The sequence below is a fragment of the Eublepharis macularius genome, chromosome 10 (genome assembly GCF_028583425.1).
Source record: "Eublepharis macularius isolate TG4126 chromosome 10, MPM_Emac_v1.0, whole genome shotgun sequence".
NCBI classification, from domain to species: Eukaryota; Metazoa; Chordata; class Lepidosauria; order Squamata; family Eublepharidae; genus Eublepharis; species Eublepharis macularius.
The window spans coordinates 23,189,490-23,215,099 of record NC_072799.1 but is presented as its reverse complement, the minus strand read 5'-3'; the positions used below and the strand labels follow the sequence as shown (position 1 = coordinate 23,215,099).

The following is a 25,610-nucleotide window of genomic DNA, read 5'->3' as shown; positions in this document are numbered from 1 at the left end:
CTTGGGGGCCGCCTGCTGATTCTTGGGTTCGCAGTGCACAGGGCTGGAGCGCGGCCCTCCGGGTTCACTCCGCTGACCTCCCCAAACCCAATTCTCCGTTATCTGAGTCCGCCCAGTCTGCCGCTCCGGCTGTTTTCTGCGGGACAAATATTTAACATCCCGATCTAGTCCAGGATGATGCCGTATTCGGTTGCTTCTGCCGAATCTCCTAGTTCTTTGTTTAGACTGGTTCTCTAGGCTCAGGGTGGGGATTCTTGGTAAAATCTCGGAACTAAGCGATGACCCGTGTTGTTGTGTGCCGTTTTTTAAGAATTGGGGATTTTCAAACTGGGGGTTTGGAATGCTGTTGCCCCGGGTCTGGGCTTCCTGGGAGAAGAGGGCGGGTTTTAGAAAGGGTGCTGAGGCTCGTGGGGCTGATCCACTTCGGCTCTTGCGTCAGGAAACGCCGTGTAAGCCCTCCCGCTGAGTGGGTGGACCGAGTGGAACTGATGGGCATTTGGATTCAGAACAAACTTAGTCACGATGAATGTATGGGGTTCACTGCCTCAAAAGATGGTGCCCCAGGGGGATCCGTCCATTCGCAGAAGCTAGATCTGTCAACCCTCATCCCTGTCTGCGGTTCACCGGTGTCACTCTGCATGTGCTCAAATACACTCCGGTCATACGGCTCTCTCTCTCTCGGTTCGGGGCGTAAGGCTCCCCTTGGAGCCTTAGTCCAGAACAGGAAAGAAAGGTGGCGGGGAACGTAGCCTACCTGGCTCTTTCTAAGGCAGGCCAACGAAGCCCTTCCTTGCTGGCGCTTAAGTCCGGTCTAGCTAGACGGCGGGAGCCGCGAGGTCATCGGGCACGAAGGCTGTTTGGAGCCCGGTTTGCCAGAGAATGGCACACAACAGTGCGGCTCCAAGCAAGGAGGGGGCGGCCCCCGCCGGGCTCCGCTTTCTCAAGCAAGCCTTAGGAAGTTTGCTTGAGGAAGAAGCGGGCGAGCCAGCCAAGTCTGGAGGGGAAGAATCGCATCACCAAGGACCGCGCGCGCCTCGCTTTACATGTTGGAAAGTGAAATACGAAAATCTGGCCGCGAGTTCCGCAGCCAGCCAGCCGCGGCGTGCGTGTGAGCCAGGGAGCGCCCGGAACTGGTTTTTGCACCTGTAGACTTCTGTGTATAATGTGACCCATGTGACGTGGCCCTGCGATTTCCACAATTGGGGGGGGGGCGCTCTGGTGCCGCTGGATTGTCCCGTGTCCCTCCTCCATTTCTGCAGCTGTAGACTTCTCGCTGTGAAATTAGTCCTAGACTCAGTGTGCAATCCTCATTCCATTGATCTCAACGGCCTTAGGCTGAAGCAACTTTGTTTAGGATTGCATTTATAGTGATTTGGGATTGCGTTCCCATAAGCATGGTCATTGCTGTACAACTAGGGCACCGGGGCCTTCATGCATCCAATCCCACAAAACGTCCCTGGTATCAGCCCGCATCGCTTCGAACTCGATGGAGCCCCATTCACGGGTCCACTGGAGAGCCAGCTGGTATCGTTACATGTGTGAATCATCCTCGGTCTCTTCGAACCAAGGGGGTTTTCCTGTCTGGGAACTGATTAAGCCATTTCTGAGCCACTACGCTGGAGCAGAAATGGCTTCATTCGCTTAGTTTCCACAGGTTTTGTTGCACCCTTCTGCGGAAATCAGCAACAGCGAAGTTAGCCCGCTTAAAGTCAAGTACAGATTTAGGAATGCTGCAGGAGCCCCGTTGCGATTATTTCAGAACAGGGCAGAGAAATACAACCGCAGAAAACCACGGGACACTTCAGAAGTTCCGTTGAATACAATAGAGATACGTTGCTATGTTCAAGTTAAAAAAAAAACCCTTTGATTTCCAGGGGTTGCTTTCCTGAGTGCATTTCAAACGGGTACATTTTCTAGGAATTAATATTACTAAAAAATCGAAAAGTTTCCTCAGGCGCTTTATTAGGACAAGGAACACTTTATATGCTCAACAGGATCAATCTTAAGTATCCTCGCTGTGCAGCCAGCACCCCCTTACTCGTGTGTAAGCGTCGCTGACTTCAAGGAGGCTTGTTCCAGCCTTGCACAATTTCAGTTAATTTATTTTCGAAAAAGAGCCTCGAAAAGATTCTTAAGTAAGTAAATAAACAACAGCACAACTAAGGTAAACTTTTAAAAACTTCTTTATTTGATCTCGCTTTTCCTCTCGCTCTCAAAAAAAGTTACATAAACAATGGCAGCGCTGGTTTTGCTAAAATAAACGGTTCTTGTAAAAAGGTCATTTTTTAAAAAAGGTAAAAGAAGAACGAGTAGCAAACAAGATGGTAATAAATAAACCTCCTGGTCTAAAACATCACAAAAGCAAATAATTGACATGAAAGTTTGACACAACAAACCAAAAATGGTAGCTCCCCCCCCCCCACACACACGTGTTTCGCAGACCAGTTTAAACGAAAGGTTATAGAAATGGCTGAGTTCAAAACATTGGTACATCCAGTTGGCAATTTAATCGCTTGTCGTTTGGAGCCGCGTCTTTCCCAGCGGCTTATAAAGTGCTTGCGCCAAATCCCACCTACAGAAGACGCCAATATTCGGCTCGGAAGAATAAACCGGTGCGGGGGATCCATTTGCCTCGTTTTACAACGCGAGGGAGAAGTTCTGAGCATCCTTTCTCTGCCCTCTCTGGATCTTTGGGTGGGACTCGTGCCGGAAGACTTTACGCACAAGGCACTCCGGTGGCAACGGCGTGCCTGCAAACTTCGGCCACAAAACCGAATTGGCGCTCTGGCGGAGCTTGCAATGGGAGCGGAGAAGGGAAAGGACCACGGGCTGGGCTGCGGGCGGGCGGGCGGGAGAGCGAAGGCTCCAGGAAAGACTCCTAAGGCAAACTTTGGATCTGTTCAAATGAGCAGGGCTTGCTTGGAAGTAAGTTCGTTTACATCAGTGGCGAAAGCCCGAGTGAATCGGGACCGGGTGTGTGTGTGTTGAATCTCGGAGTGGAGGGCACTTGGTCTGCATGACCCACACACTTAAGGGAGCGGGCGGGCACCAAACTCTGATCGCCAAGTGAGCCTCGTATCACTCCAATATTGCCACTTACTTGAGGGCTGAAACCTCGAGATTATTCCTGCCGTTTGTGTCTGACCAAGTAGGTAGCCAGCCATCAAGTTCAGAGGCAATGCTTGGAATACACTGTAGCCTACGATACAATCTTATTGGTTGTAGGGAGATTTTCAACCACCTAGTTTGTTGGGAGCAGTTCAACTGAGATCAAGGGCATTACCCTCCCTAACTATCTGGGCTTTGGTTGGGCTTCAAGTGACTTAAATCCAACCGCTCTGGTCCAAGTAGGTGGCACATTCAACTCTGGCAAACCCGATCTTTACCTGGAATAAAGTCCAGTCGATTTCAATGGATTTTCTTCCAAGTAATGATAGGATCTCTGCTTTGAGCATGTTCAGAATTAACAGCGTCCGGCCTCCATAGAATAGAATTCCTGTCGATGTTTGAGCGAACTGAATTCAATAGACTGGCTTCGGAGTGAACAGGGCTTCAGGTCACCCTCTAAAAGATTTTTTTAGAATGGGGGGGGGGCGGAATCCAGCCAAAGTTAGCACTTCCAAAATCGTGCCCACTGGATCATGCCCACGGCCCCAGAGACTGTAATCCGAGATCTATTTCACCGTCACTGAAAATTAAATGCAACTGATTCCAGCAATGAAGGATTTTTTTTAAAGGGGGGGGGGATACATGAGGTGTCAAGATGCTCTCCAGCAAGTCTTTTTCTGTGCACAGCTGTTAGGAAGCAAGCTCCTTTGCAATCGAAGGGGACTAGTTTAGAATACCCACGTGATTTATGACCAGGGGATTCGAAACTCCCCCCCCCCCATCTACAGTTGGGAAAACAAGTTAACGGCTACTCCTACAAAAGAGAAGCGGAGCTGCATCGCAGTTAACGCGGTTCCCCCCGCGCTCTTTCCGAACTTTTTACTGTCCAGCAGAGACTGCCCGCATGTCCTCCGCCCGCGGCTTTGGCCAGGATCCTGCCCCGCTCTTTCCGAGCCCTGCCCCGAGCAGCTCCCCCCGCACAGTCCTGGCAAGCGGCCGATCCGCCCCCTTCTTCCCTCCCTGCCTCGGTTCTGCCCTAACTGGCTTCGTCCGAGTCACTGTAGTGGGATCGGGGCGAGAACTCCCCGTCGCTGCGGTGGGCGGGCGGCGAGGGTTTCCTCCGCTCGTGCTGGGGCTGCTGCTGCTGCTGCTGGCCCGGGGGCTGCAGGAGCTGGGCCGGCGAGGGGGCCTTCTGTCCCAGCAGGGCGCCGTCGGCGAAGGAGGGGAAACGGAGCGGGTCGAGCTGCACGCCGTAGCCCCCCGCCGGCGGCTCCGGGGGGAAACGCGTCCTGGCGTGCGCCGAGGCGGGGGCCGGGGCTCTGGGCGGCGGCGGCGGCGGCGGCGCGCCCCCTGGCGGCGGGGTGCCGGGCGGGCGCTGGTCGGCGGGCGGCTGCGGTCCGTGGAGCAGCTCGGCCAGGGCGCTGATGTAGATCTGCGCCATCTGCAGCGTCTCGTACTTGGAGAGCTTCTTGTCGTTGTTGAAGGAGGGGATGACGTTGCGCAGCTGGTCGAAGGCGTGGTTCAGCCCGTGCATCCGCCGCCGCTCGCGGGCGTTGGCCGCCAGGCGCCTCTGCTTCTGCACGCCGCTCGCCTGCGGGGCCGGACGCGGCAGCCCCCCGGAGCCGGGCGCGCGGGGCCGCTCGGGCGGCTGCGCCTCGCAGGGGTGGGCGCGCGGCTGGCGCGGCTGCAGGGCGCACGACCTCCCCGGCGCACCGCCTCTCAGGTGCCCGGCCGAGCCGGCTTCCAGGAGCTCTTCCTCCTCCTCCTCCTCCTCCTCTTCTTCCTCGGCTGCCCCCGAGAGCAGGTAGCGCGGGGAAGCGGAGACGCGAGCCGGGCAGCAGATGCCCAGCCAGGCGGAGGGGAAGGCGCTGCCTCTACCCGCCGCCTCAGGGCCCAGGAGGAGACTCTCCTCCAGCGGCTGCGCGCCCGTTTCTCGCTCGCCTTCGCTCCAGTCAGGCACCGCGCGCAGGTGGCTCATAGCGGCTGCAAGGCACGATCGCGCGCCGAGTCCCGCCGGCTGTGCGGCTCTCCCCCTCCCGCAAAGTTGAAGCGCTCCTTCTGCCCCGCGCGCGCTCATTCAGCAGACAGAAGCCGCTTGCTGTCTCTTTACACACACACACGGCCGGCGCGCAAGCAGGCTTCTCCGGTTGCGGAGGGCGCCGCGCCCCCTTTAAAAAGCGGCACGCGCCGGGGTCCCCCACCCTCTCCACCTCCTCCTTCGGCACCCCCCTCCGCAGGGCCCCACCCTCCACCTCCCGCCCTCCTCGCGCCGGTCGCGTGTCGGCTCAGCTATTGGCGCGCGCGGGGGCTGTCGCGTGCGGGAAGCCAATGAGTTAAAAGGAAGAGTGCGGGCTGGGTGTTGTGTTGGAGCGGCGCTCGTTCTTTTGGCCCGCTCTAGTGCATAGTCCGACGGAGAGGGAGGGCGGGATAACAGAAAAAAGAGGCGGCAGGAAAAGAAAGTTGACATAAAAGGCGGAGCAGGAGCCTCTCAAAGAAGACGCTTGTAGGGGGGAGGGGCGTGGAGAGGCACTGACAGGGCGTCACTTGCGGCTACCTGCAAGTCTGAGGGGAAGTGTGCCAAAGAGGAGGAAAAAGGAGGGAGCGCGCGCTACGGAAATAAAGCCTGGGCGCGCAACTCCCAAGGGCCCGCTTCTCCTGCAAGCCAAGCGGGACGGCTGAGAGAGGGCGGCGCGGAGAGCTGCTTGAGCGGTAGAGAGCTAAACCTGTCGCTCGAGCGGACGATCTTCGAGAAAGAGGCACTCGGACTCCTCAGGATTTGCCGACTGGAGGATTTCTCCCCTGGAGCGCCTTAAGAGGCTGGCTCGAGCCGTATGCGCGTGGCGCGCTTGGCGAGCAGGGCGCCTGAGCGCGCCGGTCGCCTGGCTGCGCTCCGGGGGACCAGGCACTGAGGCGAGCCTCTTCAGCCCACGCGCGTTTCGCCGGGCTCCCGCGGCGGGCTGTTGCGCCGTATTAATGGCACGCGCCGAGGGCTAGGAACCGATGCAGCCTCGCGTCTTAGAGGGAAAAGCGGGTGATATGATTAAAAGGAAATTAAAAAATACGAACTGGGGGAACCTGATCCCCCCCTTCCATCCAAAATTCTCGTTCGAATCCACAGGGAAACTTGACGGATGTCAACTGATTTTTCTTTCCTTTCAGGAAATTAAGAGAAACTCGTTGAAAATCAGCACTTGCAAGTAATATATTGGTGGTTGAATACTTTATTATCCTGGTATTTGGGGCTTTAACGTGGTATGGGTGTGGTCTTTAAGATGTTTTTGCACCTAAGAAGTTATGCCAATTACCTAGGAATCGGATGGAATAACAAAACTTTTAAAACAAAGTGTGCACATCCCTAATTTAAACCAATCAGGATTTCTGAATTCAGTGGAAATAATAAATCACCTAGTAAATTTACACTGAAGTCCTAAGCAAAGTTACTCCAGTCTAAGGCCATTAATGGGCTTAGACTGGAGTAAATCTGTTTAGGATTTCACTGTTAGGATGCAAGCTTATGTCAATCTACTAGGAACAACTTCCACTCAACGCAGCAGAAACTTGAGGTAAATGGAAATGGTGGCAGTGGAAAGTGCCATCAGGTCATAGCTAACTTTTGACAACCCCCCCCCCCGGGTTTTAAGGCAACAGACTAACAGGGGTGGTTTGCCATTGCTTGCCTCTGCAACTCTGGACTTCTTTGGAAGTCTCCCATCCACATAGGTGTAAACTATGGGGGGCTGAGGGGCTCGAGCCCCCTGGATTTGGCTGGGGGGGCTGAGCCCCCCTGGGGAACCAATGAGCTACATGGTGGGTGAGGGGCTCAAGCCCCCTTGGATTTGACTGGGGGAGCAAGCAGAGACAAACTCACATGACGGACTCAGTTATAATGGCAGATGAAGCACAGGACTGCCCACCCTTCCTGTTGTATCATATTACAATTCCCATGATTCTTTGGGGCTTTGTTCCTGTTTTTTGCTCTTATGTATTTCTGTGTTTATTAAGAATTTATAATGTTTAAAAGAAGTTGCAGTTTATATAAACAATTTACAAATAAATGTTACAGAAGAATTAAGAGACTCTGATAGAAGATACATGATTTTGAAAATCAAGCTCCTGGAAGGCAAGATTTACACACTAGCAACAAGATATGCGCCAAACAATGCAAGAGAAAATGTTTATGAAAATGTTTTCCAATCCATTTTTGATTTTCAGGAAGATAATGGTCTTCAGAGACATGAATGGGTTAGTGGATCTAAAAAAAAAAATGAAAAAACCCAAAGAAGGCAAACTTCCCAAAAATGTGTTTAATTATATGGAAATGTTACAATTGGAAGATATTTGGAGGATCAAAAATCTGAATACTGGAGACTATATTTTCTTTTCTGACAGACACCAAACACATTCAAGGATTGGTATGTGCTGGATATAAAAAACCCTGAGTTATTTATATTGTTTATTATACGTTTACTCTTTCTTTTCTTTTTCATTTGATGTAATTATAATTGTGCTATCTTTTTTATTTTATTTTCTCTGTTCTGCTTATATTTATAAAAATAAATTTTATATAAAAAAGAAGTTATACACTGCCTTAAAATACCTATGGCTATGGCCCACACTAAGTAGCTTAGTCCTTAACCCTGGCTGACTCCACCCACTTTCAATGTAGCAACAGTCAGATTGCAAGGGCTCTGTTGGACATAAATGCAACATAATTGCTTGGCTCCAATTTACATTTGGAAAACAAAACAATGGCCAACAGACTGGAAACACTCAGTCTACATTACAATTTCCCAAAAAGGAGATGCCAAAGAGTGCAGCAACCATCGAACTATTGCTTTAATTTCCCATACAAGCAAAGTGATGTTCAAAATTCTAAAGCAAAGACTCTTAGCATATATGGAACGAGAAATGCCAGATTTCAAGCTGGATTCAGAAAAGGAAGAGGCACCAGAGATCACATTGCAAATTTATGATGGCTATCAGAACATACCAGGGAATTTTAGAAGAAAATCAGCCTGTGCTTTATACATTGCAGCAAAGCGTTTGTGTGTATCATGAAAAGCTATGGAGAGTCTTAAAAGAAATGGGGGTGCCACAACATCTGATTGTTTTGATGCGCAACCTGTACTCTGGACAAGTGGCTACTGTCCAGACAGAACATGGGGAAACAGAATGGTTTCCAATTGGCAAAGGTGTCAGACAAGGATGCATATTATCTCCCTACCTGTTCAACCTCTATGCAGAGCATATCATAAAGTAAACTGGATTAGATCTAGAAGAAGGTGGAATGAAAATTGGTGAAAGGAACATTAACAATGTGAGATATGCAGATGACACCACGTTACTGGCAGAAAACAGTGAAGACTTGAAATGACTACTGATGAAGGTTAAAGGAGAAAGCACCAAAGCAGGTTTAGAACTGAACATCAAGAAGACAAAAGTAATGACTACTGAGGAATTACACAATTTTAAAGTTGACAATGAGGACATTGAAATTGTACAAGATTTTTCTATTCCTTGGCTCAGTCATCAACCTAAAGGGAGACTGCAATGAAGAAATCAGAAGAAGATTGACTTGGAAGAGCAGCTGTGAGGGAGCTAGCGAAGATCCCTAAAGATGTCTCTCTGGGAACCAAGATCAAAATAATCCAAACTGTGGTATTCCCCATTACTATGTATGGATGTGAAAGTTGGACAATGAAGAAAGCTGACAGGAAGAAAATTGATTCATTTGAAATGTGGTGCTGGAGGAGAGTTTTTCAGATACCATGGACAGCCAAAAAGACAAATAAGTGGGTACTAGATCAAATCAAGCCTGAATTCTCCCCTAGAAGCTAAAATGACAAAACTGAGGCTATTGTACTTTGGTCACATCATGAGAAGACAAGATTCTCTGGATCAGGTTCAAAGTTCTGGTTCTGACCTATAAAGCACTAAACGGACTGGGACCAGCATACCTGAGGGACTGCACCTCCCCATATGTACCTCGGAGAGCTCTTAGATCTGCAAGTAAACATCTACTGGTGGTCCCTAGCCCCAGGGAGGCTTGGCTTGCCTCGACCAGGGCCAGAGCATTTTCTGTCCTGGCCCCAACCTGGTAGAACTCTCTGTCGGAAGACACTTGGGCTTGCCAAGATCTTATATCTTTTTGGTGGGCCTGTAAGACAGAAATGTTCCGCCAGGCATATGGCTGAGGCCCGCACTGGATCCATCTAATTAGCCTCCCTGCCGGTCTCCTGTGAGTGGGGGGAGCATATGGTCCATCTGCCTCCCTATGCTTGAGGAGTTAGAAGTTCACCAACCCACACTTCCACCCTTTTCTTCCCTTGTGTATGGTGGGCAGGGAAAGGGTGAAGGGTGCCCCATCTGGAATGTGGATATCCATGTTTGCACTGAGATGCTATTATATTGGTTTTACCTATTGTACCTTATTTATGATTGTAACCTGCCCTGAGCCTGCTTGCGGGGAGGGCAGGCTAAAAATCAAATAAATAAATAAATAAGTCAATAATGCTAGGAAAAGTAGAAGGCAGTAGGAAAAGAGGAAGACCTAAAGCGAGACTCAATAAAAGAAGCCACGTCCTCCAGTTTGCAGGATCTGAGCAAGTCTGTTAATGATAGGACATTTTGGAGGTCTTTCATTTATAGGGTCGCCATAGGTTGGAGGCAACTTGATGGCACACAACAACAAGACTCCTAATGCTGTCCCTTTCCTCAGGTTTCAGAGGGGGAGGAACCAGATAGTTAGAAAGATAGACACGTCAGGGCATTTGTTTACTGTTTACTCCTTTACTGTCCTGAAATATCCTTTGATGTATAGATTGCTAATCTCAAGATTTCCTGCTCAGGAATAGATCAGTAGATAGGAATCTATCTCTCCACTTCCTATCAAAGTATGGAATTCCTATAATAAAGAATTCTTACTTCTTAAGGCAAGTATAAGTTTATTATTTTCTCTTTCTCACACCAGCCAGCATGCTCCAACCACCCATCATCATGTTTTCTCTGCAATCAATGTGGCTTTGTTAAAGAACAGTTTCTGTTCCTTTTAATAGGGAAAAGTGAGTCTCAATTTTATTTTACTTTTCAGTTACTTTATTGTTACATTGTATTTTGGAAATGGAACACTGGGAAAGAGTAGATCCTATGTTTCCTTGTTGAAACAGCTTTGCTTGCTTGCTTGCTTACTTACTTGCTATTTTGGGAGGGGGGCCTGGATGTGGGAGAACAGTTATTTTTTTCATGGTAGTGAGGGGGGCTGCTTCAGCCACTCCTAAGCTCCATTTTCCATTCCATTTTTAAATGGAGAGGTGGTATCTATTGCAGAAAAGGACATTTCCTAAAATGGCAGCCTGAGTGCTGTCTCTCTGAAACAATGAGAAAGCCCATCTGCATGAACAAGATTTGGGTGGGGGGGATGCAGATCAGAGGCCTTTTAAAAATTTCCTTTTGCCCTGTGTGCAGCCCGGAGAGAACATTGGCAAGGAATGTGCACTTAATTATGTGATTTTGTTAATAATGTGTTCTGAATGTCTGTGTTTTTAAGGTGGAGTTTTTAAGCAGTGTGCTAAGAAAGTAAAGTATATACAATCCTAGGTAGTATAACTGTGAGTTTTCTTTGGGGTCATGACTAGCACTGTTCTGAATTGCTTCAAAATGTGCTTGTACTCACTTAGTGGATATGAGTTTGAAATGAGAAGGAGATTGCTACTACTCTGAACTCTGTACATTGCTCAGAAATCGAGTGCACAGCAACTGCTTTGTATTCTGCCCTGGTTCAGATTTCAACCAAACATTTACCAAATGAAGGCATCTGTGATGCCACAATTTAGTAAATTTCAGTACTAAGTCACCCTTATGAATAAGGCAGAATCAAGACTCCTGTAAATGAACTTCCAAGAAAACTTTAAAAAATGTTCCCCTACAGGCTTTTCTGTGTTGACTTTTTTAGTGTCAAATTTGTGACCATTAGTTTGTCCTGTACATATGGTATGTATATTTGTAGCTTTTAAAGTGACTATCGTAACAGGACACAGCAGGAGATTGCTGAGATACCACTATAACCACTGGCCAACTCCCACTTTTCCTAGGTTTGGCCCAGTCCAGGGGCATTGTTAGGGGGGTCTCCATGGGTGCCTGGGTCCCCCTAAATTTGTGAGGAGCCCCTCTCTAAATTCCCCACGGCCTCGCCTCCATAGATGGTGGCAATGGAAGCCCCTCCCTGTGATGTCATTTGCTTCTCCCTATGATGTCACTGGGCCCTGGTTCTTTTAAGGACTGGATATAGCAATGCCTCGGCCCAGCCCCAGCCCCCAGCCCCCCGGGAAATTGGAAAGTCTACGCCCCTGCATCCAAATACTATCCAGGGCCAACCCTGCTTAGCTTTCAAGATCTGATGAGATCAGGCTTGCCTGGGCTATTCAGGTCAGAAAATACAAATAGTATTGGAACATTATTGCAGGATCTCTGTTTATGGCTGGCAGAGAGGAGTGGTTTTGCAACTGCAAATGCTCCTTGGCAATCTGAATAACATGGGCATATCTCTTTCTCCGCAAGACATTACCATGTTGTTCCCTAGAAGCCCGTTGTGTGAACAGCATACTCTGGATATGATCACGTGCCTCCTCCTCCTCAATTTTTACATACCTGTTAAAGAATATTATTCTAATGTTATGCACAATTTGGTATAGAAAATTCAAAATCTGAAATGTTCTGATTTTGTGGAGCGTGCATTGGGGCTACTCATCCTGTTGGATTCAAAGGGAATAATTTGTTTTAAATATGAGCACTCTGACGTGTAGTCCAGTCTGATACATGTTTGCTATGGTAGTTTCTAATGTGATCATAGGAACTTCATGGGGTGAAATGCAGAGGTAGAAGACCCCATTCTGTAAGTACTTAAATCTTTTTCAATATTTATCCACGTAGCAATAAAAATTAAAACTGTTAAGTCCCATGACTATATACTACACATACTTAGCACCTCCCACCTTCTTCCCCATACTTAGTAATACTCTGAAAATCTTGTTGGTCTTCGAGGTGCTACTGGACTCAAATTTTGCCATTCTATGGTTCTACCTCACAGGGTTCTTGCAAGGATAAACTGTGGAAAAGGAGAACTGTGTATGCTGCCCTGAGTTCCTTGGAGAAGGGGTGAGATTAAAATGTTATGGCTTGATGATGGACATGGCACTAGCAAGGTGGTAGATAGGGTTGCCAGGCCCCCCGGGGCCCAAACTGGGGGATGAGGGTGGTGGCCACGTGGGGGCATGGAGCCCGTGTGCACTCTGAAACACTTCCATTCATCCTTGCCGGCATGATGGGGAAGTGGAGGATTGCATGAAGGGCCGATTGGATTAAAAAAAAATCTCCCAAACAAATGTTGGGAACTGATTTTTATCAAATCGGTCCTGCACGGAGGGGCTTCACTTCTTTGTTGTGCTGGGAATATCCTTCCCAATGTGACAAGGAAATGCTTCGGAGTGCACAGGAGTGCACTGCTGGGCTCCCAGGCCTGTTCCTCACCCCTGCTGGCCAGGTAAGTGGTGGGAGGCCGAGACTGGGAGCAGGAGATCCGTACAACAGCACTCCCTATGCTGGGGCTGGAATTAAAGGAGAAATGGGCAGGGCCTACCCAAAGATTGTTGGTGCCCTAGGTGAATAAATGACTGCCCCTCCTGCCCTGCTCATGGTCTGACCCCTGACAGAGGCAGTAGGAAGGAGGAGGTTTCCCAATAAATTTCCTATAGGCCTGCGAGCCAATTCCCCTGCAGGCCTACATTTCCCAAGATCCATCCCAGATTTAGGATAGGACTAAGAAAAAAATGGAGGGAAAAGGGAGGCCAATGATCACTAAGGAGGCTGGGTAGGGTTGCCAGCCTCCAGGTGGTAGCTGGAGAACTCCCAGAATTACAACTGATCTCCAGGCAACAGAGACCAGTACCCCTGGAGAAAATGGCTGCTCTGAAGGATGAACTCTGTGGCACTCTGAGGCCTCTCCTTGAACTCTGCCCTCTCCAGGCTCCACCCCCAAAATCTCCAGGAATTTTTCAACATGGACCTGGCAACCCTAAGGCTGTGAGAAAGGGGAACACATTCTTCCAGGAGCTGTGTGGCAGTGAAGCTACTACCAGCAGGAGAGGACCCCTTACCGAGGGCGGGTGGGCTGGACCCAGGAGGGGCCAGGTATGGTAGGGCCCACTCAGGTAGCTGTGTTTTCTTGTTAGCTCCTTTATGTGTTAAATTTATCCTGCTTGTTCTAAATGTATCCCGTTAAACTGTTTCTCCCAAGCGTTTTTCCTACCTGTTTAGTGATTTCCTCTGTTCAATAAGGCAGCATGTTTTACTTTATTGGGGTCCTCACACCTCAGGTTTGACTGGTCACCTGGCAACACCCTCACCAGCAGAGGGGCATTGTTAAGAAGGGTGAAGGGAAAGGGGGGAGTGCTCTGGGCCCTCCCTAGTGGAACTCCCAGACCAGAGTGGTGGCAGCCACTAAGGCTCTTGCCTGCTTCACAGTTTAAGGGAGCAGAAGGAAGAGGGGTGCATGTGTGGGGCTAAAAGACTCCTGAGGGGATCATCTGGGGTAGACAAGCCCCCCATGGCCCCTCTTACCCATGGCACTTTGTGTGCCTCTGAGTATGTGTGCCTCTGAGGATAATGTGTTTCTTTCATCACTGACAAACCACCATCAAGCTCCTGTTCACACTTTCTCCTGTTCTCACTTTCTCGAGCATCTGGCATTAGAGCTAAAGGACTGAGGAGGGCAGGCTTGCAGGACTGAAAAAGAAGGTGTGGAAGGGGAGGTGTCTAAACAAATTTGAGCCAAGAAAAAGGCTCTCAGTGTCAAATTAGCAAACAGATGAAGTGAATATTCTGGACATGCAGAAAGCCCTTCCTTTACCACATAGTAACCACAGACATCAGGTAGCAGGGGATGGATTTTTAAGTTTCCCTGCACAATGTCCTTTTCCCTCCTCCTGGCAGCCACCATATCCTCTCCCCTTTCCCTGTTTCCTTCTCTCCAACCCATCTTTCTTTTAACTGCCCCCCCATCTTCAGTTTTGTTTACTATTTGTTTACTTAATTTAAGCTCCACCTTTCTCCCCAATGGGGCTCAAAGCAGTTTACATCATTTTCCGCTCCTTCATTTTAACCACACAACAATCCTATGAGGTACATTTGACTTGAGAGTGACTGGCCCAAGGTCATCGAGCAAGCTTTCATGGCAGAGTGTGAAATTTGCACCCAGGTCTCCCAGATCCTAGTCAGACACTAACCACCAACCACATGGTTCTCAGCTTTCCCTCCTTCCCCCTGCAAGTCTCTACTTGGGTGATGCTTGGCCAGCTCGTCAGTGCTGGGCTCAGCAAAGTTGCACAAGTTGTGCAAAGGCTGCCTCTGGGCCTACGCAAGTTGTGTAACATCAAGTTGCACAAATTGCATGGTAACATGGTCGGGTGGCTGTTACTGGGGCTGGCTCCAATGCCGCTCAAGTGCAGAAGGGAGGAGAGCAGGGGTGGATTTGGAAGCCAAAATAATTCTGGAAATGGCCCTTCCCTGCCTTTACTAATAGAAACCAAGGTTTGAAAGCTAGCAATATAGTTGTGGTTTCCTAGCAACCCCACAATGTTCACCAAAATCTCTTTCCTTAAACGTACAGGGGCTGCTTCTATTATTTGGGGTTTTTTTAACCACCCTAATGTATTCTTTTTAGATTTCAGATTTTTCTGCAAACTTGGGGCTTTCCTTATGTATGTGGAGAGATCTGTCTTGTCTGTTTATGGCTCCAGTCTCCAGAATTAAGTATCCATAGATGGGGCCATGTTGAAAATTAGATATTTAGTAATTTTTTAGCTTTTAAATATTAGATTTTTTTAGCATTTACATATTTTTAGCATTTTATGCTAAACATATTTAAATGCTAAGCACTTTTGCTAGCACTTTTTAGAATTTAAATGTTAGATATATCACAAACCGGCCTTTCAAGGTCATTTGCATATGCGGCCTGATTGGGGCTCAGCCCAACATTCTAAACAGTTGCTAAGGGAGTCATTGAATGTATCCTGAGGTAAAATACACCTCCCAGTCTTCCCCTAAAAGTTCACTTGGGTTGCCAATCTCCCTGTGGTATATGGTTGCCAGCCTCCAGGGGGTGGCTGGAGATCTCCTGTAATTACATCTGATCTCCAGGTGACAGAGATCAGTTCCCCTGGAGAAAATGGCTGCTTTGGAGAGTGGACTCTATGGTATTATACCATTCTGCGGCCCCTCCCCTCCCCAAACCCCACTCTATCCAGGCTCCAACCCCAACATCTCCAGGAATTTCTCAACCTGGACCTGGCAACCCTACTGAGGGGCCTGCCTGCTTGCATCTCCCTCTCTCTGACTGGTCAGCTGTGGAACTCTATGTTCTGAGGTAAAAATCAGGTCAAGGAAACTGCAGACAGTTGAAGAAAGACAGTACAAGATTCCTGAATAGGGGCTTTATATAAAAATCAGTATGGAAACTGAGTTTTTAAATGTTCATGGGGTAATGGTGCACAACCTTTCTAGGGGCCATTTTGATGTGAGTCTCTCACATGAACCTGCCAAAGTGCCCACCATATAGGGTTGCCAGCCTCCAGGTGGTAGCTGGAGATCTCCCTGAATTACAACTGATCTCCAGGCAACCGAGACCAGTTCCCCTGGAGAAAATGACTGCTCTGAAGTGTGAACTCTATGGCATCATATGCCACTGAGGCCCCTCCCCTTCTCAAACCACACCCTCTCCAGGCTCCACCCCCCCAAATCTCCAGGAATTTTTCAACTTGGACCTGGCAACCCTACCACCACACCACCCTTACCTCAGTCCAACTCCACCTCACACCTCTTGTAACCATCACCTCTTACCGCCCCCAAAAAGCCTCCTAGCAGACATGCAAGATATACTGACGCTAAAAGGAGGAAGCAACTTAGAGATGTGGCAAAGAAATATGCACATCATACTCCTGTGCTGTGGTCTCTCTATGAGCAAAGTAATCCTGTAAGACGAGTAGAGAAGCGCTCACTTCCATGGAAGGTCAAGACTCAGTCAGGCATGGCATATGATCCTGATGTGGTTTATGAGGCAGACAGCACTTTATCTCTGGGTATCATGACCCACAAATGCAAAGACTGCAATGACCTCAAGTGGAAGGAGGAGGCCCTTGGCATGTGTTGTAGTAATGGCAATGTGCAGCTCCCACCCTTCAAAACCAACTAAAAAAACACACACAAACAAAAAAAATGTTATATACCCATGAGTATTAACTGGATTTAACGTAGTTAAATACCATAGCGAACCATGGGTAACAAGCTAGTGAGTAATAAATTAAGCATAATAAAGTAAACATAGATGGGGTCCCGACAAGGTTGCCAACAACCTGGATGGGAACCCCCCCCACCAGCTTAATTTGATGTAATTACCAGGTGATTATATTTACTGTATGGGGTTACCCTTGGATGTAAGTCAGTAACTTCAGCAGGGGCAAAATGCAGCCGACCACCTTTGGGGGAGTGTGTGCACACAGCCTATTTTAAAACACATGCAATGACTTCTAATATGCTTCTGGCTTCAGTTTAGTGTTTCTAGGTTCAATATACTTCTTACATTTAAATCTCCTCTTGACTCAGAACCCACAAACCTGAAGGACTGCATCTCTACATACACATTCCAATTAAAATCTGCTCAACAAGCTCTTTCAGAAGTTTATTCCAATGATACTCAGGGGCTTGGAAGCTTTGACATGCCACCCATTGCTCTTCCCCAGTGTGGCACCCACCCTATGTTCCAGGAGAGTGGGCAAAGCTATTGCCCAGTGGGGCTGTGGTTGGCAGATAGCTCCCACATTGAAAGAGCAGCTGCTGGAAGTACTGGTTTGCTTCTCTCAGTTGGAGGCCCTACATCCAGGATAGAAGTAAAGGATCCATCCTGTCCTGCAGCACTCTATGATCGAAAGAACCTTTTAATGTAGAGAAGCATTTAGTTTTTTAAATCCAGTGTAATAGAGGTCAGGAGAATCCAAAAGCTTGCTCAGAAGTGTACTCTGGTAATTAAAAAAATTATAGTTCTATATTTAATAGTTATATTTTATATTATTGTATTGCATGTTTGGGGGGGGCTGCACAGGGGCATACAGTAGTCATGTGGTTATTCTGGTTTATGGCAACGGTTAATGTGGCACTCTGTGAGCCATGGAGTGAGGACTACTGGTTTATTTTATTTGTCAGATCTATACAGCAACAGCTTCAATGCATGTTTTCTTAGTAGCAACACCCATTCTTCAGAATGGACTGTCTGAGCATGTTTGGGAGGTCCCACCATTATCATCCAATGGGGTCTGTAAGACTTTTTGATTTCAGTAACTGTTGGTACCTGGTCTTAGTCTGAGCATTTTTCATTGTTAATATTTTTATCGGCTTTTGCATGGTTTTAAGATTCTTATTGATCTGTTTTCTAGTTTGTCATTTTAACTGGTTTTATGCTGCCTGCCTTGAACTGTAAGAAGGGTGGATATTATATATGTAATTTATTTAGGGTGTGGCGGAACAGACACTGGCTCTCAGTCCGGGCAACTGAGCTGCCGTCAGTGGCCTGCTAGCCCTGCTATCTGCCTCCCACCGTCCCTGGTGGGCATGGCTTACACTCTCCATTGCTGCCACCACTCACTGATTTGTACACTGCTTGACTGAGGGGCAGTGAGACCCCTCTGGCTGAATTTCTGTACTGGGTAGTGAATTACCCAATCTTTGGTTGGGCCCTGGAGAATTGGCAACCCACCAAGGTCTAGCCTTATCAGTTTCTCCCGGGCTCCCTCCCTTCTTGTAGCGTGCCAAGTGGGGGAGGTTATGTAGTCAGAGCACCACAAGGTTCTTTATATTAAAAAAGTATAATTTAATAACTATATACAGAGCACTTGCACACAAAGCAGGTAAAGGCACAACACTTAGGTATAGACCCCCCCCCCTTTTCAGAACCCATAAGGCAGAAAATCAAACTGAGAACCGCCGTCTGCTTTCCCTACCACACTGTTTCCTACTCTACCTTAAGGGGTGGTGGTCTCAGGGAAGGTTCACCCTTTATTTCCTTTCTGCTGCCTCCCAGGCCCTCCACATTTAGGGCCTAGGCACCCGGGTTTCACCCAGCAACAGGAGCCTCTCCTTCCTCAACCAAGAAGGTGACTCTTTTTCCTGTGGAGGCTGCTCCGCCCCTTATTTTTCCCACACTTTTCTTGGCCCAGGGCAGCTGGGAGCTGTAGTCCAGGAAGAAGGGCATCCCCTACCAAAACTCCTACAGGCCCCTCCCTGGCCCTACAGCCCATTAAACCTCATGGGGAACATTTTTTTTTCTTTAAGACAGATTAACTGCAACCAGCTCTCATTTCACCCTTGGTAACCATTTCGTTACAAGGGTTTTTAAAAATTACACTGTTGCAGTGCTCTCTCTCAAGTTTACTTTTACCCCCTGTCTAAAATTTCTAGCTGTAGATCTGACATTTTCCTTAACTTCTGGTGGGGGTGGGGAGGGGTGTCTTACATGCTTGTACTCTGATTAACAGTCCATTCCTATGCATGTTTACTCAAAAGCAAGTCTCATGGATTTACTTCCCAACAAATGTGCCTATGATCACAGCCTTGTAGATGACATTATTTTATCTTTTAAAAGACATGTCAAATACTTAACTCCTCCTGGACTAATCCAATCCTCTGTTAAAAATCCCAGTCTTGTTTATCTACATGACTTCTGCTGTTTCACATACATGCAAAGAGTCAAAGTCAAAGTCAGGAGGTGGTTTATGCCAGCATTGGGTTTAGCTCTTCTCTCCTAAAATAAGATAAATGTAAGTGCTGAAGAACTCCTGGGGCTGTCTGAATTCATTTAGTATTCAACACAGCCTGGCTCTTTTCTCTTTCTCCCTCTTTGTATGTTCAAGCCTACTTGAGTTTCTATTCTCTTTTGTTGGACTTGGCTCTTTTGATGTGATTCAGAGTACACCCTGCTGCAGAAAGAACTTCACAGGAATCGGAAATATAAGCACACCACTTAGGAACGGTCACTGTATAATAACAAGAATGTCAGAGTGCTTGATGATGAAGTTTCTGCAGAATCCTGGTGAATCCAGATTCATCAAGGGTCAGCAGAATGAAACTTTCCCACTTCCTGATCCTCAGCACGTTTGCTTGGAAATAATAGCCCCAAATGTCAGAAGGATATACTTCCAGGTTACAACATGTTTAGGATCAGAATGCGTTTAAACAATATTCTCACTCACAGTTTTCTATAAAGTACAAAGAGGGCAGTAACTGGAAGAGTTAATTAAGAAGGATCAAAGAGTTATCTAAATTGTATGCACAATCTGAGTATTTCTTGTCCCTGGTTATTTTATTGCTGAAATGCTTCACCTGATTTAAAACTTGGTATAAGCTGTGTGATTCTTAGGCATATATTGCCATCTTCAACATGAACACAATCAAATGTGTTTTGTTCTAATACCCCTGATTACACTCAAAATGAGTGTCTGATGGATTTGCCTCAATGTTCTATGTGAAGTTCATCATGAGCACAGCATCATGTCAAACACCTTTGCATCTGTGCAGGTAGTAGGTCTCAACACAAAAATCTGGATACAATTTTTTAACTTTACTATGACCTTTTTCACACAGGTGACTTGCCCAGGATTTAATTTCATTAGGAAATGGTTATTTTCCCCACTTTCCCACAACATCATGCTGCAGTCGTGTACCTGTTGGGGTATCAGCAGCTGTAGCAGTAATGGGGAAACCACAGAAGCCTGTCCTTGTATGGAAATCACCTCTGTGCCTTTTAAAAACTGGATGTGGCTGCAGTGGAAGATGAGTGGAGGTGTTGAGAAAGGCTAACTGTGCATGAAAACAGTCATAATCACGCAAAGAGACCCATCTAAATTCATGCAGAGGCATGCAAAGAGCTCAGTGAATGATTCGCCTTCTGCTCACAACTAGCAAATGGGAGCACACTGGGAGTAAAGACTGGCTTCAGCACACTGCAGTTGTTTAAATGCCACTCCTTTGGTTTACAAAGGAAACACAGCAGGTTTATGAAATAATTTTAAAATACACCTTTTAAAACATTTCTTTTCTAGCATTAATATGATTCCATGGGCTTGTTTGAATTTTTTCGAGATGCAATGCAAGGCACCTAATATGTCCCTAGGCTAACTGCTTGTCTCACAAGTGGATGGTGCTGAAGCATTTGGATTGAAACACAAATCAACATTTTGCTGTGGTTACTGAGACCAAAGCAGAAGAGTTCACTCAATGCACAGTATTGCAAAAATTAGACCAGGAGATAGCACTGGCGAGCGTGATAAGCACTAGAGCAAGCATTCACAAGGTTGGTTTGGTGTATCAAAATCTATCGAAAATATCTATGTTGTCTTTTAAAAGTGGTTAGTTGAATTGGCCCGTATATATTTTAGGCTTCCTTTTTAATTTCTTCCATAAAAGAAATCCAGGAGGAGGAAACTTGTATTGTCAAAGGCTTTCACGGCCGGAGAACGATGGTTGTTGGGGGTTTTCCGGGCTGTATTGCCGTGGTCTTGGCATTGTAGTTCCTGACGTTTCGCCAGCAGCTGTGGCTGGCATCTTCAGAGGTGTAGCACCAAAAGACAGAGATCTCTCAGTGTCACACTGAGAGATCTCTGTCTTTTGGTGCTACACCTCTGAAGATGCCAGCCACAGCTGCTGGCGAAACGTCAGGAACTACAATGCCAAGACCACGGCAATACAGCCCGGAAAACCCCCAACAACCATCGAAACTTGTATTGTTATAGTATAATTCTTACTCACCTTCTTTCTCCTACTCTGCTTCCACCTGAATTCATAATGTTTAATTTCTTCTTATTCACATTTCACATTAATGCATATCATTGCAGAGCTGCAGACAACAGAGAGATGAGGTAGGTAGAAAAAATAATCCTACAGTTTTCTTGACAGCTTAACAAAATGTTATTACTGTATGGATCCATTCTGGTCTGATTTCAAGCCTGGTCATGGGACTGAAATGACCTTGGTTGTCTGGGTGGATAACATGTGCCAGGAGAGGGACAAGGGAACGCGACCCTCTTCATTCTCCTGGAACTCTTGCCAGCTTTTGAAACCAATGCTCACACTATCCTTCTGGACTGCTGTGATGGAATTCACTTTAAAGGTTTCCTAAGTGCAGTTCTTAGAGAGTTGGAAGGGAAGAAGTTAACAACTGCCTGGAATGAAAGCTTGATTGACAGGCTGCTTCCTCCTCTCTCTGACTGGCAAGTCAGAGCCAGCTCTCAGGATGATAGTTGGTGCTGTCAGAGGTTTTTTTTTGGGGGGGGGGGGGGTTCAGTGGAGTGTATGAGTCTGACAAGGGGAGATCAGACAGGTTCCCCTCTGAAGTGAGGGAAAGGAAAATGTTTGCCTTAACTAACATCATTGTCTTAAGGAAGAATTTTAGTTGAAGATTCCAAGTATAAAAACCAGCACAAGCTGAAACCCATTAACACAGCCCAGTTAGAACTGGCGTGTGTTTTTGGCAAGAGTTAGTGGGTAGCAGGTGGAGACTCCCATTCAAGTCAAGTGAACAGGCTTATGTCTTCTTAGGTGAAGAAGAATAATTCCTGCCCAGTGTCTAGAAAGGGTTTTGGCTCTAAGGTGGACCCCGGGTCTGTTGTAAAAGGAAAACAGTGTTGAACTAACATCAGGACAGCTTAGTTGAAAAGGGAAATCTGTGAAGAAACATTGTTGCTTTAACCAAAGTATTTTTAAAAACATCTTTAACTCTTAAGGAATGTAAACGTTGAAACTAAGTTGCAAGAAAACCATCTTGCCTATTACTTTTAAAGTATTCCATTCTACCAACAAATTTTACCTCAGCAATTTCATCCTCTGACTGCCCATATTTCAACCCTGTCTGTTCAATAAAGTTGCTGTTTCTTTTCAGAGTTATTCAGCCTCTAGTGCCATTTTCAAAACAGAAGGGCTCCTGCTTTTCCACTATCATGTTTCTGGATTGGGCTGAAAAGCCCAAAATCTAACTGCTTACCAAGAGTGGGACAAAAAGAATTTTACAACCATAAACAGAGACATGCTACTTGGGGCTGCTCAGCCATAGCAAGTAAACTTCGATTTTGTCAGGAAAATCTGCCTCAGTCTGGGGGAGTGAAGGAGATCCGTCATAACTGCCTTTTGCAGTTGGGGTTGGGAGGCACTGTGCTGCAGTAGTTTCAGTCCTATCAAAAGCAGGTTTCTGAGTGTGATGTTGGGGACTCTACTCTGCCCCTTGCTTTCTGGCCCATAGGGTCCTGCAAAGTTCTTTCTTATCCCTAATGTTTTTCAATGTTGTGTAAAACTGCTGAGACAAGTAATCTGGAGATCTGGGCTGAGTTGCCACCAATATGCTGGTGACACTCAGCTGTATCTCATGCTTCCAGTTGATCCCAGCGAGTCTTTGGAAACCATGAGCAGATGCTTGGAGGCAGTTTTGGGATGGATGAAGATTAACAAACTGAAACTTAGTCATGACAAAATGGAGGTGCTACTGATGGGAGGGAAATGGTTGACCCAGGAATTGGGATATCTCCTGTTCTGTAGAGGGCTGTGGTCCCCCTAAAGGATCAGGTCCACAGCTTGGGGTGCTGCTAGACCCATGCTTCCCGTTGGATAAACAGGTGGCAGTGATGACCAGGGAGGCCTTTCACCAGTTTCAGTTGGTGAGCCAGCTGAAACTAGGCTCCAGGGTGGGTAAGATCTTGCCATTTTAGGTGCATGCTTTGGTAACATGTAGATTACTACAATGTGGCCTACATGGAGCTGCCCTTGAAATCTGGCTGGAATCTACAGTTGGAACAGAATGCTGTGGCTAGAACATTGACTGGAGTGGGTCATATGGACCATATCACTCCAGCCTTGGTCCACCTACACTGGGTCCCAATTTGCTTCCAGGCTCAATTCAAAGAGTTAGTATTGAACTTTAAAGCCCTCTATGGTTTGGAGCCAGCATACCAGAGAGCCTCCTTGTATATGAACCTACCCAACTACTGTGGTCATCTTCAGAGGCCCTGCGACAGATACCCCACCAGCTGAGGCACTGGTGGCAACCCAAGAAAGAGCCTTCTTGTCTGTGGTGCTGGAACTTTGGAACTCCTTCCCCAGGGAGATTCATCTGTATCCCTCTATCATTCTGCCAATCGGTAAAGACTTTTTTGTTTGACGTCCCCCCAATAACGGGTACTGGCCCTCCACTCTGGGTGTGTTGTTATGTATGTTTATATTTTTATTGAATTGTTTAAATATATTATAGAGACTCTATTATAAATGCTGTTTTAATATATTGATGTTTTAATGTTGAAATGCTTTAATGTCTTGCACAGATGGGGCTCCACATTGCCTCGGGAATAAATGATTAAAGCAGCTTTGGTTTTCAGGCAAAGGCTACCTACACATGGGTTGTTTGACCTGACTTGGATGCTATTGGGAAGTGCCCCACCCCCTCATTCCATAGGATGATGGTGCTTCTATGCACCTCACAGGTTTTCCTCTTCTTTCCTGCAATCTTTTCCAAACTGAATTAGCTACAAAGCTCAGGTGGGTACCCATGTGGACTAGAAAGTTCAGATCGTCCTCATCTCACCAATATGGCAACATTTCCCCAGCCCTAGTTCCCCCTTTATGATATCTGCCCACCACTGGAGGGCTTCCCCTGAATTGTCGGTTTATATTGTTATAGCGCTGTAACATTATAATAATTATTTGCAAGTTCACATGAATTTCCAACTTTCATTTAAAAAGTAAGTCTTATAACCCTTTCTGTGGTGGAGATGCACCATGTCTGAAGAAGGGAGATCTGGCTCTCAAAAGCTTACACTCTGAAAAGCTTGTTGGTCTCTAAGGGGCCACTGGACTCAAATCCTACTTTTCCCCTTATACCTGGGAATTCAAAGGAACCAGTAGCTAGATCATTATAACATTATAATGCTATGTTAAGTGCCAGTTCTAAAAGCCTCACACTGGCACGGGGCGGGGTGGGGTTGGGATAAAGGCAGGGAAAATGGGGGAAATGTGCCATGTGGAAGCCCAGTGAAAGTGCCGTCATGACTGCACTTTTGTGTAATCACAACGGGAAAAAGGAGGAGCGAGGAATGGGAGTGGCAGATTTTGTGTGCTGGTTTTCAGCCCCAATTCCAAAGAAATAAAACAGTTGAAATTAGAAAATGGTGGCATGAGATTTATAAGATACCGTTTACCAGATGCACAACCATAAGATAGTAGGTTTTAGATTCATTGCAGAGGATAACAGTTAGAAAAGGGAAGCAACAGTACACATTGTCTTGACATCTTCCACTATAAACCTCTGGCCGTGAGTACTCCTCACATTCTAACATGCTTTTTTGCATTAGACTACACAGCTTATCAGTTATCACACTGAAAAACTGATGGGATAATGTCAATTAAGCACCACTTTCCTGCCTCTGTAGGCTTAAATAGTGCCAGTAAACTCAACCATTTATTGAGGGCTGAAATCCATAAAGTGAGAGCTATGCTAAGGTTATCTGACAAATCCAAAGCATTAATAATAAAAAAGTGTTTCTGCAGCCTGTTGTATTTCTACCTCTGTCAGAGCTTTGTGCCTATCCTCCAAAATTATAACAATACTTATCATTTACACTGTCTATTTAGAACAGTCGAAGTTTTACATATTATATCTTAACCCTATAAGGCAGGTTGGAATGACTGCATCTGAAATTAATACGTTTGGGTTTCAAATTAGTCAGTATGGCTATCAAGTGGGCTCATGTTATTAGGGCAGCTACTTTCTTTTTAGCAGGGCTCCCACACCTTAAACAGCTCTGCAATATAGAGAATTAAACAGGCACAGCATTTTCCAGCACAGATATACAATGGTAGAAAAAAGCTCCTCCTGTTGAATTTCTGTATGTCAGGCAGTTTCCAGGATCTTAACAGGAAAAAGGAGGCAAATCAACTTAGCATTTTTTTGAAAAAATCAGGAAACTAATACTTGACTCGTAAATACTTCAAGAATATCAAAGAAAATGAGAGGAACTAAAATGTAATAAGAATAATACATATCACATGTATTGAGGGTTACTGCCCCGGTGGGGGCCTGAAGATGCGCTGGAATTACAACTGATCTCCAAACTAGAGAGAGGTTCTCCTGGAGAAATGACTGTTTCAGAGGGTGAACTCTGGCATTATACCCTATTGATGTCTCCCCCCCCCTCCCACTGACCCTGTCCTCCCCGACATCCATTCCCAAATCTCCAGGACTTTCCTCAAACTGGAGTCGACAATGCTACTTGTGTTGCATTTCACACACATTGCAATAATTCTTAAAACCACCTTCACATTTAAATTAGTACAGAAGTTGGGAAGGCTGAGGTGCAAGTTACAGTGCAATCCTAAACAGAATTACTCCAGTCTAAGGTCACTGAAAACGGCTTACCTAAATC

The 25,610-nt window shown here is 46.6% G+C and overlaps 1 protein-coding gene across 1 annotated transcript; it reads right to left on the bottom strand.

Annotated features, from left to right (window-relative positions):
- Positions 1–4,128: 4,128 nt before the first annotated feature.
- On the bottom strand, positions 4,129–5,101 carry ATOH1 (atonal bHLH transcription factor 1). Its single transcript, XM_054989478.1, has one exon. It carries the CDS (start codon positions 5,084–5,086, stop codon positions 4,145–4,147), a length of 942 nt encoding a protein of 313 aa, XP_054845453.1. The 5' UTR covers positions 5,087–5,101; the 3' UTR covers positions 4,129–4,144.
- Between the last annotated feature and the right edge of the window lie 20,509 nt (positions 5,102–25,610).